This window comes from Chrysemys picta, chromosome 9, assembly GCF_011386835.1.
Source record: "Chrysemys picta bellii isolate R12L10 chromosome 9, ASM1138683v2, whole genome shotgun sequence".
In the NCBI taxonomy this organism is placed as follows: Eukaryota; Metazoa; Chordata; order Testudines; family Emydidae; genus Chrysemys; species Chrysemys picta.
Window position 1 is genome coordinate 84,206,991 of NC_088799.1, and position 18,510 is coordinate 84,225,500.

Consider the following 18,510-nt stretch of genomic DNA (forward strand, 5'->3'; position numbering starts at 1 on the left):
AACTGGCCATAATATTCGGCACTATAAATGGCTTCCAGGAGTTTCTGAAAACTGGTCACCTCAATTTTGGTCCATATTTTCCCATTGAGACCTCTGGTTTTAAGATGGGGGAGTCACAATTTCAGGGCACTTGAACTTTGTTGTTGTTGGCCTGAAACTAAGTTGAAAGTTTCCTTTCTGTACTTACAAGGCCTCATCAGTGTGACAGTGACATGCTGAGGTGCCCCAGTGTATGGTGGGCTGGGATCTTTTGTATGGAACATGAGTGGATTAGATCTAATGAATAAAAGGGATGTTGATGAATTACTTAGACCCAAAATGTGGGGTGTTTATAAGCTTTGTGTGCATGCCTGTCTGCTGAACTCCAAACACGACAGCATTGTAAATGGGAATCAAAAGTGAAGCTGACCAGATCATTTTCACTGGCCAACTGGAGGTCTGTGTAAAAAGTAATTAGCCAGCAGCAATAACAGAGTAAATGTTCATGCCAGTTTTAAATGGCAGATACTACCAGTGACACATGCAAGGGCATTTCTGTTTGTTAAATAGGATTATTTATCTTGTTAGTTCCCCTTGGAGACAGGGACTGTGCCTTCCTCTCTGTCCAGTGACAAGCGCCCACACTAAGCAATGAATCAGTGCCTGGCTTTAAGCTGCCACCTGTGGCACGTTGTCAGAACCAGATGGACTGTCATCCCTTCTTGCGGGTTTGTCATCCCCTTCTCACATCCGAGAGTATCAGTATGCCTCTCTTTGAGGAAAACCATGCAATGGGACCTCCTCTGCTTACTATGCTTGGGGAAGCTGGGTCTCTAGCTTCAGTTGTCAGCTAAACAAATTCACATTCTCTTTGGGCATTAAATAACAATGGGAACTTCCCCAGGGTGGGACTTGGGGCTTCCCTTACTAATATGAACGCTCCCCCTAAAGAGCCTTAATCAGCTCCCACTGCAGCAGGCTTTGCATTGAGCCCTAAGCGCTCTTCATGTTTTGCTTTCTGGGAAGGCAGATGACGTGCTGAAGAACATCACAGTACTGCAATAACCTTGCTTTTTTTTTTTTAAGGGGAACAAGATGAAATAACGATTAGAAGACTAATGCTGATGGTGATTAGTTTGACAGTTGTTAGCTAAACAAAGGCATTTTATGGTTCGTGAATTTTGATGCCTCATTCTCCAGTCCAGAAGTGCCAAGTTGTATGAGATCCCAGACCCACTTTGTGCCCTGATTTCTATAAAGATGCAATTAATAAGTTGCTGGAGCTCCATCTTTCTTCCTTAGAGTTCTCTGTGTTTAAACTCCAGCATAAGAGCTGGCTAATATCTCCAGAGGAAAAGTACATGGCTTAGGTAAGTGCAGGAACGAACCAGTGGTTAGACTTCATCGTGCACTGTGCGATTGCTGGGAGATAGGGTTTTTAATGGTATTCAAGCAGAGCTGGGGGGGGGGGGGGGTCATGGGAGAGCCAGGCTAAAACATCAGTTTTGAAAGCTAAGTGAGTTGGGCTGGAATGTGATTAGAAATGCAGTGGGTTCTTTTAAAGATCCACTTTTAAGCCATGTGTGTAGCTGCTGAGTGGCGATGATGAAAGCTGCTCTATCCTCCCCAGGGCCGGCTCCAGGCACCAGGCACCCAAGCACATGCTTGGGGCGGCACCTGGTAAGGGGCGGCGGGGGGAGCGTGGCACGGCATTCCGCAGCGGGGGGGGGGGCGTGGCACGGCATTCCGCAGCGGGGGGGGCGCTCCAGTGGCACGGCGCTCGGTGGGGGGGGCGGCGCGGGCGCAGCGCTGGGGGGGGGTTCCGGTGGCGCTCGGCGGGGGCGGGCTCTGGCGGCGCGGCGCTCGGCGTGGGGTTGGCGCGGGGCTCGGCGGGTGGGAGCAGGCTCCGGCGGCGCGGCGCTTGGGGAGGGGGGGTTCCGGCGGCGGGGGGCGGGGGCGGGCTCTGGCGGCGCGGCGCTTGGCGGGGGGGCAGTGCGGAGCGCGGCGCTGTGAGAGGGTGTTCCGGCGGCGCTCGGCGGGGGGCTCGGGGGCGGCGCTTTTTTTTTGCTGCTTGGGGCAGCAAAAAAGTTAGTCGGCCCTGATCCTCCCAGAACGCTGGGATGGGACAGGAATACGCAAGTAGGAGAGGAGGGATGGGCTTATGGTTGGGGTTCTAGGCTGGGACTTTGGAGACTCAAGTTCAGTTCCCAGCTCTGCTACAGACGACCTGCCCAAAGTTACACAGGAAACTTGGTCTCTCTATGCCTCAGATAATACCACTGCCCTACCTCACAGGAGGATGAATACATTAAAGACTGTGCTTAGATACTACAGTAACAAGGCCATGTAAGTACTTTAGATAGGTGAGACCATCTATTGAGGGGATACGTTCAGACTCCAGTTATAATGGTGCCACTTGCTATGTCACACTGTGTTAGCTGATTCTGTATTAGAATAGTCTCCATGTGTGCTGCCTTCTTGACTTCTGTGGAGAAATTATTTTAAAATTTAAGTATGGGAGGCCTGTTCATCCACCTTTAACCCTTAAAAGTGCACAGGGAATATTTCGTGGGAGAAGGGAAAATGCATTAGAAAGTAGAGTTGCAAATGACATACAGCTATTCCACCATCCATGCCTCTGTAAATACAGAAGCCCTTCAATACGCAACAAGGGAGGGGATGATCCACTGTTGTACAAAGAAGGGAATTTTAACAACTGCAGAAGTACCACAATGTCCACTGCTGAAATGCAGAGGTCAGCAGAATAAAACCATGCGTGACGGGTACACAAGTGTTGGGCTCAGGAGATGACCATCATTACTAGCTGGGAGATGATGATACAATGCAGTCTCCGATGATAGCAGAGGATGACCAGATGGGCATTGCACCCAGGAAGCCATTAAGCCATGCTCATTTTTTGCCAGATATATTTGTGGTTGCAGTGCTGATCACTGGGTCAGTGGTCATGTGAACATGGCTAGTATAACACCATCTGAGTTTGTGTAGCTTGCACGTTTTTTCCCCTGACCATATTGTCCAAATTATTTCTTTATTGCACATGCAATCTGTGCCATAGGTAGGGCATTCAGGTTTCAGGTGTAAAATACCAGCAATCCTTCATTTCCTCCCTTTTCCTACTGGCCCTTCAGATTTGATTGTATCCATCTGTTCCAGCAAGGCCGCAAACTACCATACAGTGTCAGCAAGGATTCTGGTAGTTCTCCAGCAGAGTCTCTGTCTCTGTCTCTCTCTCTCTCTCTCTGTCGTCTCTCTCTCTCCCCCTCTCCTTCCTCTCCCTGCCCCCCTTTGCCCCACCTCTCCCCTCCCCCCCAGCTATGAAGAGAGAAACAGATGTGGTCAGTCATACTGAGTTAAAAATGGATCCACACCAAAACTTCAGATCTGAGCACTTCTGAACTTGGAAGAAGTTTGAATGCAGACCCAAACTTTGCACATCAGGTCCAAATAGAAAACACATAAGAACAGCCATACTGGGTCAGACCAATGGTCCATCTATCCCAGTATCCTGTCTTTCAACAATGGCCAGTGCCAGATGCTTCAGAGGGAATGAGCAGAACAGGTAGTTATCAAATGATGGGTCCCCTGTCATCCAGTCCCAGCTTCTGGCAGTCGGAGGTTGAGGGACACTCAGAGCATAGGGTTGCATCCCTGACCATCTTGACCAATAGCCATTGATGGATCTCTCCTCCATGAACGTATCTGATTCTTTTCAAACCCAGTTACGCTTTTGGCCTTCACAACACCCCCTGGCAATGAGTTCCACAGGTTGACTGTCCATTGTGTGAAGAAGTACTTCCTTATATTTGTAAAAAGCAACAGAGGGTCCTGTGGCACCTTTAAGACTAACAGAAGTATTGGGAGCATAAGCTTTCGTGGGTAAGAACCTCACTTCTTCAGATGCAATGTTGCTTTTTACAGATTCAGACTAACACGGCTACCCCTCTGATACTTCCTTATATTTGTTTTAAACCTGCTGACTATTAATTTCAGTGCGTGACCCCCAGGCTCCTGTGTTATGTGAAGGGCTAAATAATACTTCCTTATTCACTTTCTCGACACGATTCAGGATTTTATAGATCTCTTATCGCATCCCCCCATAGTTGTCTCTTTTCTGAGATGAACATTCCCAGTCTTTTTAATTTCTCCTCGTACGGAAGCTGTTCCATACCCTTAATCATTTTTGTTGCCCTTGGTAATTTTTCCAGTTTAATATATCACTGTTGAGATGGGGCAATCAGAACTGCATGCAGTATTCAAGGTGTGGGCGTAACAGGAAGTTACATAGTGGGATTATGATATTCTCTGTCTTATACATGCTGGGCCTTGTTACCATGGGGTGCAAAGAGATCCATCTAAGCTTTCAGGGTCCTTTCGGACCCAGGCTTTGTATGTCAGGTCCATCTCTGCATTGAGAATGCCCTGGAAGGAAAAGCCCATTCTAGTCAAGACACGGTGCTGCTGTTTCAAACTGCAGCTTTTGATTAGGGCTATATTTGGAGCCCACTTAAATGGTTTTAGTGATTTCTAGTGCTAGTACCAGATTGACAGCCCTAGAGATGGAAGCCACGTAACATGTACTGCATAGGCAGCGGGGACAAGCGGGGGGCCTCTAGGACTGAGAGTTCACTCTTCATTGCCCATTTGATCCTTCACCTCCCTACTGAGACTGCCAACCCATACGGCAGTTAGTGCCAAAGGGTGGGGTTGGGTTTGACGATGTCTGCTAGAAACTGGACTGATTTCCTCTAATTCAGTGGTTCACAACCCACAGGCTACTTGCGGCCCAATCAGCACCCAGCTGCAGCACACGTGACATCCTCAGGGCAATGCAGGTAGTATGTATGTTGTGTGGATGCAGCCCACATAACACACAGAGAGCTGCATATGCAGCCCACAATGGTAAATAGGTTGAGAATCACTGCTCTATTTCATTTCATAGAGAATACCGAGCAGCCAGCAGAGTGCCACTATTTTGGGTTATGACTTTCTGGGGCTTGCTACAGGTGAAAAGGTCCATCCAGATCTCATTACCAGTGCCTTGAACTGCCAGCTTTCCTTTATACATTAAAGCACAGATAACTTCATATATTGAAACCTGTGTCGACAGTAGTTTCTTTTCCCAATATTTGTTGCTGTCACCAGTTTGACTACATCAGGAGCAGCAATGATGAGCGCACCAGTGTAGGCATAATTCCAAGTGATTGTTGGCCTTTCAGCTCTGTGTCCTCCTCTTACTCTGCAGAGAGCAGGTCTACATGACACAGCACCTAAAACATTAACAGCTGCCAGCATCTTCTTAACGCAACCCTGTCTACCCAGGGTGGTTTTGCACTGATGGAGGTAAAAGTGGGAAATTTTAGGACAAGCTTTCAAGTGTGGACAAAGCTTGGGACAGGATCTGAAGTCACCTACCAATTCTTGAGCAGTCAAACTCCCATGCTGTGGTCAGAGAAAGAGGTCTCTTCCCTTTGTTTTTCTCTGGAGATTAATTTATAATGAATAAAAAGACTCGATTTAGTGCACCCCATGGCATAGTATTAATGATGTCTTTCTGAAAGCTTTGAAAACAGTGAGCTCAATACCAGAGGGAATTTGGATCCTTGTCTGTAAACGACTACAATATTTTTCCTTTGTTTCCTGTCCTGGAAAAATCATTTAAGACTAATTTTCTATTGTGCAACTTGCTAGCCTTGCCCTGTGCCTGTTGCAGCTCCATTCCTAGAAGCAAGAGCTGTTATATTATTGAAAGCCTGATTCAATTAAGTCAGAAAATGGGGGATGTGCACCTTTTTAAAAGTGTTTTTTCCTTTTGGAATAGATGGTTAGAAAAAAATGGAGAAGAAACAGCATGCCCTCCGTATCATGTGATTTAGAAATCCCCTGCAGATTTAACCTTAAAAGGTTTGCCTTTTGCTGTAGCAAATTTCGCTTGACGTTCAGCTCCCTGTCTCCTGGAGAAGAATGGGTTTTGTGATTCCTGTTAGCAAACACTTCAAACACAAAAATGCAGAGCCTGTTCGAAACCACCCTCTTGATCATCAGTCCCAGGAATGGATGGACCCTGGAGACTGAGCTCACCTCTCACTTTGCGAGGTGTTGACTTCAGGTCAGGATTGAGTCATGTTGGCCTGGGGGGGAGGGGGGAACTTGCACATGAACTGCTTGTCCTGTACCTTGCCTGCTGCCATGCACCCCATTCAATTGCTCACTGCAGATTGTCTACGTTCTCCCTGGCTCTGTGGTGATGCTCTGTTTGCACCCTGTACTGGGTCCATTTCCCACTCCATTCCTATTAGCTTCGATGTGGGAAGGAGCTTTTTGGAAGCTGTTGATGCCCTGTTGGCTGCTGCATTGCCGGTCTGTGGTTTGAAATGCAGAGGGCCGCTGGTGGGACTGTTTCCACTGCAGTGTTCTGTAATGCTGCCCACTCTCCAGATTGTTGGAGGATATCCCCACGTGTTCCTTCTCCAGCTCCATATTCGGGAGAGATCTCATCTAGTCGTGCTGTGATTTACCCACCAAACACCCTGAGCATCAATCTAAGAACATCCCACCTGCTATGGAGAAAGTTTGGGGCTGCCTGTGAGGGCAAATCACAGCACAATCAGCTATCCACAGTCTTGCTGCTGTTCTCTTCCCCCTGCAGGTGATTTTTGCCAGTCATTAGCCTGCAGACTTGGACAAAGCAGCAGGCATCTTTAGCGAGGTAACTTTTAAAAGAATTCAGCCTTTGGTACTCTTTTTAGTGAAAGTCGCCCCCCACGTGGCTGCTGCTTTATTATCCTCAGGTGGAGATTGTTGTGGAGGTTGAGTAAGAGCATACAGACGTGATTTGCTTTGCATGTAATTTGATACCAGATGCATCAAACTCATAGCCAGCAATTAGAACGTGACAATATGTTGGTTGCTGACTCTACCAGCTGCAGTATTGCCAAGCCCACATGTTAAAAATATGAGTTGGTCCCCAAAAGATCATTTCATTGGCTTAATTTTTTGAGAGAGAATTTTTGTATTGGTTGCAAAGGCATCCTTTTGGCTGGGTAAGGGGCAGATTTCGACCAAAAATTTTCATCAGGAAAACACATGCTAGGCCTCGTTCTCATGCGGTGTTGGGGATCAGACTAGAAACTGTCAGGATCCTTTGTTTAATGAACTTGCATCCACGTGCACTGAACACTCCATTTCAGCTCTTTTGTATCTATTCCATTGCATTTGAAAGGCCAAGAGACACAAATGAAAACTTCTTAATATATTGAAATTACCTTTGTATTCCCATAAAGCGTGTCCTGTGTCACACAGGGGGCCTTGCAGGGACACGACAGCTTACAAGGTTCTGCCTGTCAGTAGAGCACTGTTCTCTCCACTGCCTTTGCGAGCACACTTCGGTAATATCAGTCTTGTTTTCAGATGCTCACAGCGTGTCTGTTGGACTTGGAAGATTCTGAATGCCCAGCAGTCAGGCCTTCCTTCTCTCCAAAGGCTGACTCCAAAATAAACCCATTTACCATTTATCCCAGTAAATGTTTGAGCCTGAAAGGCCTTGAGACTGATCCAGTCTTAACCTAATTCCTGTCCAGATTTTGCACAATACTTAAATAAATTCCAATCTAGCTTTAAATTGGGTTTTGTCCAATTTTTGTACAACATACTTTATGCTCCACTGGAACATGGTATGTTGTTGATAAGATTCCATTAGTGTCCTGAGGATTGTGTTTATTTTATATATATATATTACCCGATGGATTTTGGGGGTGGGGTAGGAACTAAAGGCCTAATCCAAAACCCACGGAAGTCAAAAGCAATACTCCTATTGACTTCAGGGGGGTTTGGATCAAGTTCTAAATTCACTAAGATTCTTGAGAGCTTCCAAGTGAAATCCTGGCCCGTACAGCAGACTAATAGATCCCAGCCTAGTTCCCAGTTAAGTGCGGGTTGAATTTCCTGTTAATTGTGCTGCACTGGTCCCACAGAGCTCAGCATTTTTAGGCTGCGGTGACCCAGAGGACCAGAACAGCTAAGACTCCACGAGAAGCTTAATTCCATTGTGGAGAGTTAAGATGGCTTTCCAATGGTCAGTTCTGCTTTAGCTCGTGCAGTAATGACAATGGACAGATACAAACACAGCACAAGAGCTGGTCTAGTGACATACTAACAGTTATGTTACTAAACAATGTGCTGGACATTTTTTTTTAACTATTTTTTTTCCATCATCTTTGACCTTTCACCATGACTATCCTCTGACCTCTTGCTGAAATTAACAAGGCAAAACCGCCTTGGTTGTTGGACCCAATAGCCATCTTCAATTCAGTTGTTGCCTATTGAAATGGAGGGCTCAGCTCTACTTCTACGCTCCTGTGCATACCAATCCTGTGACTGTAAAATATAAGTTAACTGTTAATCCACTTGTCCCTATCCTCATTTGGTGTTAAACACAAACCAGCATTAAATAGGCCTCAAGATTGGGAGCCAGCAACTTCTCCTGATCTACTCCCAGGGGTGTCATTGGACAAGGCACTTAACCAGTCTCTCCCTCACATTCCATGCCTGTGGAATTGAGATAGCAACAACGCTTCCCTGCTTCACAGAGACGTTGTAAGCATTACCTAGTTAATATTTGTAAAGCACTTTGAAAACAAAAAGCACCCTGGACATGTTAATTATTATTATTACCTATTTTATCTCACTGTTATGGCAGAACACTATTTTTTTTCCCCACTGCGTGTGGTAAGCAGTTTCTCTAAGGTGGAGTAATAGAGTAGGGGAATTTTTTGTTACAAATCTAGTATAAATTTTCATTAAATAATGCCCCCCTTCACAAGTTACAATTTTTAGAACTTCAAAGCTGAGGCTGCTGATTCTCCTGGTTGAGGTTTGTTTGGAACTATCCATGTGAGTCTGAATTTTGGGCAGGATTTTTATACCCGTTACGCATGTATAAATCTGGAGTAATTGAGATCAGAATCTGGCCTATTTAAATGTAATACCTGTTTTTCTGTTTGCATTTCCATGTTTCTCAGATTCATTTCCCATAATAACCACAATACTCAGCAAACTTCAAACATGATGGGACCGTCAAATGTTTTATTGGTTTGGCTTAGAGGGAACATTTCCGGAAATATAGTCTCCAATTTAATGAGCCTTTTTCATTCTGGCTCTTCCCCTCTGGCCCCCCACCCTTTTTGTTTGGATGGCTCTTTGGAATGATGCCGTCTAATCCTATTAGAAGTACTTTCGTTACACTGTGCACCTTGTTTATAGCCAAGAGTATTGGCTATAGAGGGAGGTCTCTCCTTTGCTCTCTCTCTCTCTCTCTCTCTCTCTCTCTTTTTAATTTTGTTTTGTTCCAGTGCCAGATGGGAGTATTTTCAGGCTGAAGTGAGGCTTGGAGAACTCCTGCTGTGCCTCAGTTATTCTTCCCTTAAAGGATTTTTCCTCCATCTCAATTTATTGTCAGAACACTTCTTTGAATAAAGTGGTTCTTGAAAACCTATAATTAATTTGAAAAGGCCAGCTGTTCTCAGGCCTGAGAGTGCCTCTTTTTGTCAAGCTTTTTAGGAAAGAGGAAGGGATTGTTGTGGGGGGGCGCTATCTTTAACTTTCTTTTTGTAAGGGACCTGGTTATTTTCAGAAGCTCTCACAGTTATAGAAGGACCAGTTGTATTGTACTTCTTTGGGTTCAGTTGTATGCCGGGGTGAAAAGATTTGCAGAGCCCTCACTGCAGGTGCAAGCAAATCCTTACATGCTGAATACTTGCTGAAGTTTGGCTTGGAGTGTAACTGGGACCACTTGTGTAGGGGAAGTTTCTTGTTCAGTGGTCAGTGTTACAGTCTTAAAAGTTGCACTGTGGAGTCTGGTGCCCAGAAGTACATGACTCTGGAAGCTGCCATAAAGAAGCTTATTTCCACCAGTGCAAACCACGGTGATTTATAAGAGATCTTTCAGTAGTTTTAAGACCTATATTGTTGCATGCTATCATGCTAATGGATTCAGATATGGGTATATAGAAGGTACTCCAAACTGTGCACTTACTGAATTCCTGTGGTACTCAGGAAAGATCATTCTACAGCTGTTGATCAAATACTACAGTTCAGCATTGTGGAAATTATTTATTTTCTCTTAAAAACACTTAAGAAATTCCATTTAAAAATATTAACAATACAAAGTTAAGCACTCAGAAGTCAGAAAATGCCAGTGTTGTCCGCACAACCTGAAGTTTGCCCCTTTGTGCAGCTACTAGATCTCCTTAGCTGGTGTAAACTAGTGTTAAGTGCATTGAAGGAAATTGAGCTACATCAATTTACACCAGCTGAAGAGCTGGCCTGTTGTCTTTAATTACATAATTGTACATTGTATTGTCCCTCTTCCCGCCCCCCCCCCCCCCAGGACCCCTGTCTCGTTCATTATACAGGTTGGCTAATGAATGAGGCAGGGGTTGGTGTAGAGACTACTGGAAAGGAGACCACATGGTCAGCAATTAAAAGTACAATTTGTTAGGTCTGTTTTGAACAGCTGTTTAGCTCATTGCACACTATCTGACCTGAATGTTGAGGTGCTGCAGAAAGAATAGCATGTGATTATGTAAATAAAGACTCTCATAGTTCATATTCATAAGGTGTCCAAAATTAAAATTATTTTGCTCTTTTTGAGTGCTTTATTTCGCAGCCTTGTTGTTGTTTTATGGACTAAGACAGGGGTCGGCAACGTTCGGCACGCGGCTCGCCAGGGTAAGCACCTTGGCGGGCTGGGCCAGTTTTATTTACCTGCTGACGCGGCAGGTTTGGCCGATCGCGGCCCCCACTGGCCGCGGTTCGCCGTCCCGGGCCAATGGGGGCGGCGAGAAGCGGCGCGAGCGAGCTATGTGCTGGCCGCGGCTTCTCACCGCCCCCATTGGCCCGGGACGGCCAGTGGGGGCCGCGATCGGCCGAACCTGCCGCGTCAGCAGGTAAATAAAACTGGCCCGGCCCACCAGGGTGCTTACCCTGGCGAGCCGCGTGCCGAACGTTGCCGACCCCTGGACTAAGACATGTAATACCAACCTGACTGTGACTAATTTTGTATCCCATTATACTACTTTTGATAGGTAATTCTATAAATAAGAGCAGCCGTCTGCGTTTACACTACCTAGAATAAAATGCCAACTGCTTTCAATCCTTATGCATAAGCTAATCATCAGCTGAGGTCCAAAAGAAACTCCCCTCCCCCGACCAAGGATTGTAAATATTATACAGTTATGTGCATTATCCAGTGGCTGTTGATTTGTGCCAGAGTGGCAGTTTCTATATTCTCTTCCTTCTTTCCTCAGAACTCTGTGCTCCAGACAGGAGACCTTTTCATGCAAGGGTTAATGTATTCTGCAGTGTATTTCTTGTGTGGTTCTCCTCACCATTTGTGGATGGAGGATTTTTTTTTAATATGTTACCTTTCTATATCTTCTCTTTTAAGGAAAGAATGGGTTTAAAGAGACCTTTAAAGACATCAAGCCCGACAGGCCCAAAATCTTTTTCAGCAGCAAAACCTTTTTTAAAAAAAATAGTAGTTTCCTCCAGATTTCTGTAAGGAAGATGGAAAAGAATGTGAGGCAGTGTTAAATCCATCATGGTCCTGGTCCAAAGTGTACTGAAGTCACTGGAAAAACGCCCATTGACTCCAGTGGGCTTTAGATCATACCCCTGACAAAAGTCTTTCCTATGAAATCAGGGGCGTTGGATTTGTTTTGTGATAATGGTCTTGTTCACGCATCTAATGTGGCTTTGTGCAGGTACTGTATATTGCCTTGTCCAAAACAAGGTGCATTCCTTGGAACAAAACACTGGCAAGAGATTTGTCAGTGAGCACAGCCCCAGACCGTGTGTGTTCTGTTTTATTATTCTTGGACCAAGCCAACATCTCTTGGTGGGGCTCAGATCTTGTTCTCTTAAGTTTTGCCATTTTTCTGTTTTTTGTTTCTGGGTGATGTGTAATTTGAGTGTCATTTAATTATTTACGAGCTTATGTTGTTTAGAAAATTGATGTTTGCTGCAATTAATATCTCTCAGTTGTTTTATGTAGGGTACATATTGTTGCTGGAGTAGGAAAGAACATTGCAATGAAAAGCCACCCGCAATGACGTCAGAAAACCCTTATGTCCTGCAGGGAAGTTTAGAAATCTCTGGCCCTTTAGGAAAATGAGTATTGATGGATAGTAATTGTAGCTAAAATATAGGGCTGAAAGCCTTCAGGAAGGTTCTTGAGGGTGCTTAGTACCTCAGGATATCAAGCCCATAAGTGTCAGAGACTAGGAAGATCTCATGTTCTTTCCTGGATCTACATGTTTTTCTTACCAGTCCAGAATATCTTACGGACAGAAATCATAGCAGTGGAGATCTCAGTATGGTGACTATAGGACAAGCTAGATAAATGGAACAGAATCTTGGTTGCCTTACTAGAATACATAAATCCAGCAGAGGTGGATATAGCATAAACCTAGGCACACTTCCCTCACACAAACACCTACTTGTTCTGTCCACACAATAGGTACAATGAGGTCCGTGACAGTGCAAAGTTCTGTACGTGCCAGGCTAGCATGCCTCAGCTATGGCCAGAAGAGACCGTGTCTCTTGAGAGAGTAGTGCAAGGATTGGCTGGCTGTGCAATGGAGATGGGCCACTCTACTGAGACTACCAATAAAATCCTTCCCCCCCCACCCCACTGTCATCTGCTTTGGTCTCTCTTTCATTGGCATGTTGTTTCCATAGCAGTTGCTGATCTTCACCTCCCTTTGTTTCTCTCCCTAGCGCTGGTTGGAGCCCTGGCCATGGGGATGATTTTCTTCTGCTCGCCTATTGTGAGTATCTTCACTGACCGGATTGGCTGCAGGACGACAGCAGCCTCGGGGGCAGCCATCGCTTTTATTGGACTCCTTTCCAGCTCTTTTACAAAGTAAGGCTGAAACTTGCTTGAGGTGGCATGTAACTTTCTGGCAAGCTTTTGTTTTTGACAAATCCGGTGCTAGTTTATTGCTGCCTTTTGGCAAGGTCAGGTGTAGTGGAAGAGGGCGCTCTCCCTGCGCTTGCCACAGCCTGCCTACACACAATGAGTTGCTGTTCAAATTTCATCCCCCTTCCTGAAGTTTTTCTTTATCTTTGTCTTAAGGAGACACACCTTATCCTGAATTTCTTTAGAACTTGGCCGTGCCCAGGGTTTCTCCCTGCAGGTCTGCTCCTACATCTCTCCTCTATCAGAGTTCTCAGCCTTTTATGCTCCTGAATTGGAATTTGAGACCTTCTGGTCTGATTTGCAGAGTGTCAGCAGAACAGCTTTGCACCTCCATACACGGTGATAGAACCTGAGGTACTGTCACAATCAGTTTAAAGGGGACCCAGTCAGATTCAAAATCATATTTTAAAAAAAATTGACCTTAGATACTAGAAGTGAATTAACGTTTAAAATCAAACCTGACCCAAGTATGGCTGAAGTGAATAGCTTCCAGTGGAGCATAATAAACTGGAGATGTATAGAGACTGAAGCCTGTCTTTTTATCACCTGTCACAATGGAATCACAAACTTAATTTGCATGGGTTTTTTGGCTATCTGCAGTAGAAGGAAAATCAGGAATGTAAATGTGTTTTGAAGCAGAACATATTAGTCCGTTGGAATGTCTTTGTGTCTGCAACATGCTGCTTTAAAAAATACAGTAGTGTTGTTAATTTTTTCGGCGCTTTTTAACTTCTGTGGGTTTCTGTCAGGACACAATTTCATTAACATTATAAAAATGTTTAGCAGGCTTTGATGGTACATTATACTGCTTCAGCATCACAGATTTTCAGTTTGTTTGTGTGTGAGAGAGAAATTGATTATATATGAAAACAAACCCATTTGAAAATTGTTTAGTTTTAATTAAAACACTCCCCGTAACTGTTTAAAACCATACTTCTGTGAAAGGAGGTGACTTGGCTGCAGCATTCCATTTCACCACTCCCCAAGTGGGAACCCTTGACAGGAGGGGGCAATGAAGATAGCTGAGGCTCAGAGCAGCTGCATTTATGCCCAACTCTTCAGTCTCCTTTCTGCTTTGGCCTGGGAAAGGGCCCCAGTGGTCTCCCCAAGGAGACCCTTGAAACAGACATTTTAAAAAGAGGAGAGAGCTCTCCATGGGAAATTATGCCCCACAATCTAAGTACATCAAGGTGCTGTTCAGCTAGACATTGAATGTATAAGTGGAGGCGTGCATTGCTGGCTTCCTAAACGGCACCAGACGATGGAGTCGAGGCACCACATGTTGTCAAAAGTTCAGTGGCTGGTTGGTCCCAGATCAGTGCATTGAGGAATTTTGGCCTGAATTTTACCCATTTGTTGATATTCCCCAAATCCTGCCCATAACTTGGTTTTCTACTAGCATGCTCCTGTATGTGCATGTACCCTCTACTGTGTGGAATCGGAACTGCTTCTTAGTGTGTCATAGAGCCTGTTCTAATAGAGGCCTTGTTAGGGTGACCAGATGTCCCGATTTTATCGGGACAGTCCCGATTTTAGGGGACTTGTCCCGCGTCCCGACCTTACATCGGTCGGGACGCACTTTGTCCTGACATTGGGGGACCGTGGCAACCCGGTACTGCCGGCACCGCTCACCTCTTCTTCCGGGCCCTGGGGCAGTGCAGCTGAGTTTCCGCCGGCCGGCAGGCGCCTGCAGAGTGCTGCAGCCCCACTCCCCAGGCATGCACAGAGGCAGGGGCGAGGCTTGTAGGCACCGGCAGCGCCTCCCCCCCTCTCCCCCGCCCCGCCAACCCGACCCGCGTGCGAGCTACGTGGACAGGAGCCAGAGGGACGCTCCCTCCTCCCCCCGCCGCCAGCCCTGTGAACATGGCTGCAGCACGGCCGCGCTTCTCCCTCCTGCTCCTCGCCCTAGTTGCCCTGCTCCTGCCTGCGCAGTGGCCCCTCTGCTTGGCCACCAAGCACCTGGACCGGCACTTCGCCGAGCGCAAGCGCTGCACCGACCCGGAGTGCAGCAGTAAGTGGGTGCAGGGCGCTGGGGTCCCCGGACAGGACCTGCCTGCTGGATGCTGAGGCTAGCACTGCGGGGGGGTGGTGGGGGCTGTGCCAGGCAGGCTCTGGGAGGGAGGGAGGGCGGGGGGTCCGATGCCGCTCTGGGTAGCCCGTGCGGGGCGGGGTGATGATGCTGCAGCAGCAGCCCACAGAGGGCGAGGGACGGGAGACCCATGGGGAGGCCAGGGTGGAGGCAGTGCTCTCAGAGTCGGCCCTTGGGCAGGGCCATGGGGCCGCAGCTGTGGGCACCGCGCACGTGGGCCGCGATACGGCCGTGAACCAGACCCTTCTTCAGCCCTTTAAAGGGCCAGTAGCCCGGTGTCCCATCGGGCGGGTTCTCCCATGCGTGCTGGCCCAGCCCCAGTGCGGGGTGTGAGGGGAGGCGTGTGTTTGGCCATCGGCTCCCCACCCCCATCTGCAGCGTTGGTACATTCTGAGCGGAGCGGGAGAGGACGAATGGCAGTTGGCCGAGAATGGGCGGAGGGAGGAGGCCAGGGGACGTGGCCTGAGCGCACTCTCTGGCGCTGGGCGGTGGGGGCGGGGTCCAGGCACGCGCAGGGGAGGGGCCGCCCAGGGCCCCACCACAGAGTGTGGTCAGTGTGCGCGAGGCAGCGGTCGGGGCGGCTTGCTCCTTTTTTTTGCTCCGGCTTTTTTTTTTGGCTGCGCTCCCTCCTCCCCTCCCCCCCCCCCCCCCCCCCCCCGGCGTCCCAATATTTCACTTCTGTCATCTGGTCACCCTAGACCTTGTCTACACTGGCAAGTTTCTGCGCAGTAAAGCAGCTTTGAGCGCTGTAACTCCCGAGGTGTACACACTGCCAAGCCACTTAGTGTGCAGAAATTGCGCAGTTGCAGAGCTGTGTTTAAATAAATAAAAACCCCACCTCGACAACTTTTTGCTCCAGGGCTACAGCGCCACGGTGCCAGTGTAGAGACCCTGGTCGATTACAGCACTGCAGTTGGCCTCTGGGAGGTGTCCCACAATGCCTGTTCTCACCTCTCTGGTCATCGGTTTGAACTCTACAGCCCTGCCCTCAGGTGACCAATCATGAGCCCCACTCCTTAAATTCCTTGGGAATTTTGAAAGTCCCCTTCCTGTTTGCTCGGTGACTCGTGCAGAGTTCTCAGCGCATTTTTCCAAGTGACCATGTCTGCTCCACGCACCAGGCAATCCCCCGCTTGGAAAAATGCCGAGCTGCTGGACCTCATCAGCATTTGGGGAGAGGAGGCTGTCCAGTTCCAGCTGCGCTCTCGCCATAGGAATTATGATACCTACGGACAGATTTCACGATGCATGACAGAAAGGGGCCATGACCGGGACACACTGCAATGCAGGGTCGAAGTGAAGGAGCTGTGAAACACCTACCACAAGGCACAGGACGCAAACTACCCCTCCAGTGCTGCGCCCACAAGCTGCCGGTTCTACAAAGAGTTGGACACGATACTTGGTGGTGACCCCACCTCCACTGCGAAGGCCATTGTGGATACTTCAGTGGCTTGCATGTCAGTCGAGAGTGGACCGAGTCAGGAGGAGGAAATCTTGGACAAGGATGTGGAGGGGGACCCAGAGGCAGAGGACGATTCGGAGATCAGAGATGCATGCAGCCAGGATCTCTCCTCTACCCCGTAGGAGGCTAGCCAGTCACAGCGGTCAGAGCTTGGCAAAGCACAAATGGGAGAGGAGGCCCTTGGTAAGTGGCTTTGATTTGGGGAAACGCTGAAGCGAGTTGTTGGGAGCAGGAGGGTTGCAGAAAGCAGGCTTGTGTCTGTATGATGCGCGTACCACCACATGCCTAGTCTGAGCGGCGGAACAGGCTGTTGATTGACTCCCTCACTTCATGGAAATCTGCCTCAGAGATCTCCACGAAACTGTCATAGAGATACTGGGCAATCGCTGCCGCACGTTCTTTGGCGGAGCTGCTTTGTTTCTTCCCCATTAAGGGTATCTTTCCCATGCTACCCTGCCGTCACTGGAGGGGGGGGATCATTACTGCACACAGGCGAGCCGCATAAGGGCCAGGGCAGAAGCTGCAGTCTTGGAGAAGACCCTCCCTTGATTCCCTGCTCACCCTCAGCAGCGGAATATCTTCCATAATGAATGCAGCCTATGGAAAATGTAGGGACAGTAATGATTATAAGGCCTACAGTGCTGGCTCTCCCCAAGAGCCATGTGCCCAGTGTACAGTACGGTCCTGGAACACTGATTTCCCCTGCCCCTGTGGTTACTCACCATTTTGGGGGTCTTGTGGCTCATGTGTGCTTGCCTGGGGTCAGCCAGTTAGTGACAGGTATGTGAATACTAGCTGTGTTTTTAAATCACTGAATCTGTGGTCTGTGTGTTGCAAACAATACTGCTTCTGTAAAATGTAGCATTTTGGCTTCACAGATACGGCCTGGGGAGCCCAGCCTCCCTCTTTATCGCTGGCTGAATGGCTGCGCAGAATTAGAAAGAAGCCACAAAAAAATAAAGGAGTTTCTGCGTGAAGTCACAATGCACTCCGTGGCTGAAAAACAAGAACTGAAGAAGTGGTGATACAGCGAGAAAAGGGACCTAAAGGAGACTGCAGTGTGCCAGAACAAAGCCACGGAGCGGCTCTTAAACGTTATGGAGCACTAAGTGGACACGCTCCAGGTGCTACTAGCATTGCAAACCGAACAGCTCCGCGCCTGCCCTCCCCTGCAGCCGCTGTCACAAACTCTTTCCCATGCACCCCCCAAACACCGCCAACACACTTTTATCATCCTCCTGACTCCAGTCTGTACTCTCTGCATTCCACTCCTGCCCTGTCACAGTCCAGTCCTGCAGACTCCCAGTACCCACTGCACTCAACACCCATCGCTCTGCAGTTTAGCCCTGCTGAAGAATAGTACCCGCTGCACTGTACTCCAAAGGACAAGGTTGCATATGATACCTGGACAAACACAAATCTTTAACCACCCTGGGACTCCACTTCCTCCTGGAACCCTCCCTTCCCCCATCCCCGACAGTGCTGATGTGTTTTTTTGTTTGTCTCTCCCCTCCGGTGGTTGTTTTTTAATAAAAGAATTGTTTTGATTTGAAAGCAATCTTTATTCCATTAATTGAAAGCAAACAGAACCCTGCAAAGCAAGAGGCAATTTTCTTAAACCTTCATCTGCATCAATAACAGTCACCTGCTAGCATTACAAGCACTGCACCCCCAAGCATAGCAACAAATATTAGTGCTTTCAGCTTCAAATTGCTGCCTCAAGGCATTCCTGATCCTTATGGCCCTGTGCTGTGCCCCTCTAATAGCCCTGGCCTCTGTTCAAATTCAGCCTCCAGGTGCGGAGCCTCAACGGTCCAGCCCTGAGTGAAGCTTTCACCCTTCCCGTCACAAATTATGGCGTGTACAGCACGCGGCTATAAGCATAGGAATATTGTCGTTGGCCAGGTCCAGTCTCCCATATAGGCAGCGCCAGCGGGCCTTTAAACAGCCAAAAGCACACTCAGCAGTCGTTCTGCACTTGCT

General features: G+C 47.8%; 1 protein-coding gene across 1 annotated transcript in view; it reads left to right on the forward strand.

Annotated features, from left to right (window-relative positions):
* SLC16A2 (solute carrier family 16 member 2) overlaps positions 1 to 18,510 on the forward strand; it is a 105,661-nt gene that overhangs the window by 66,098 nt on the left and 21,053 nt on the right. Inside the window, exon 2 of the mRNA XM_005291780.5 lies at positions 12,775 to 12,919. Within this exon, the coding sequence (XP_005291837.1) occupies positions 12,775 to 12,919 (145 nt within the window). The remainder of the gene's footprint in view (positions 1 to 12,774; positions 12,920 to 18,510) is intronic.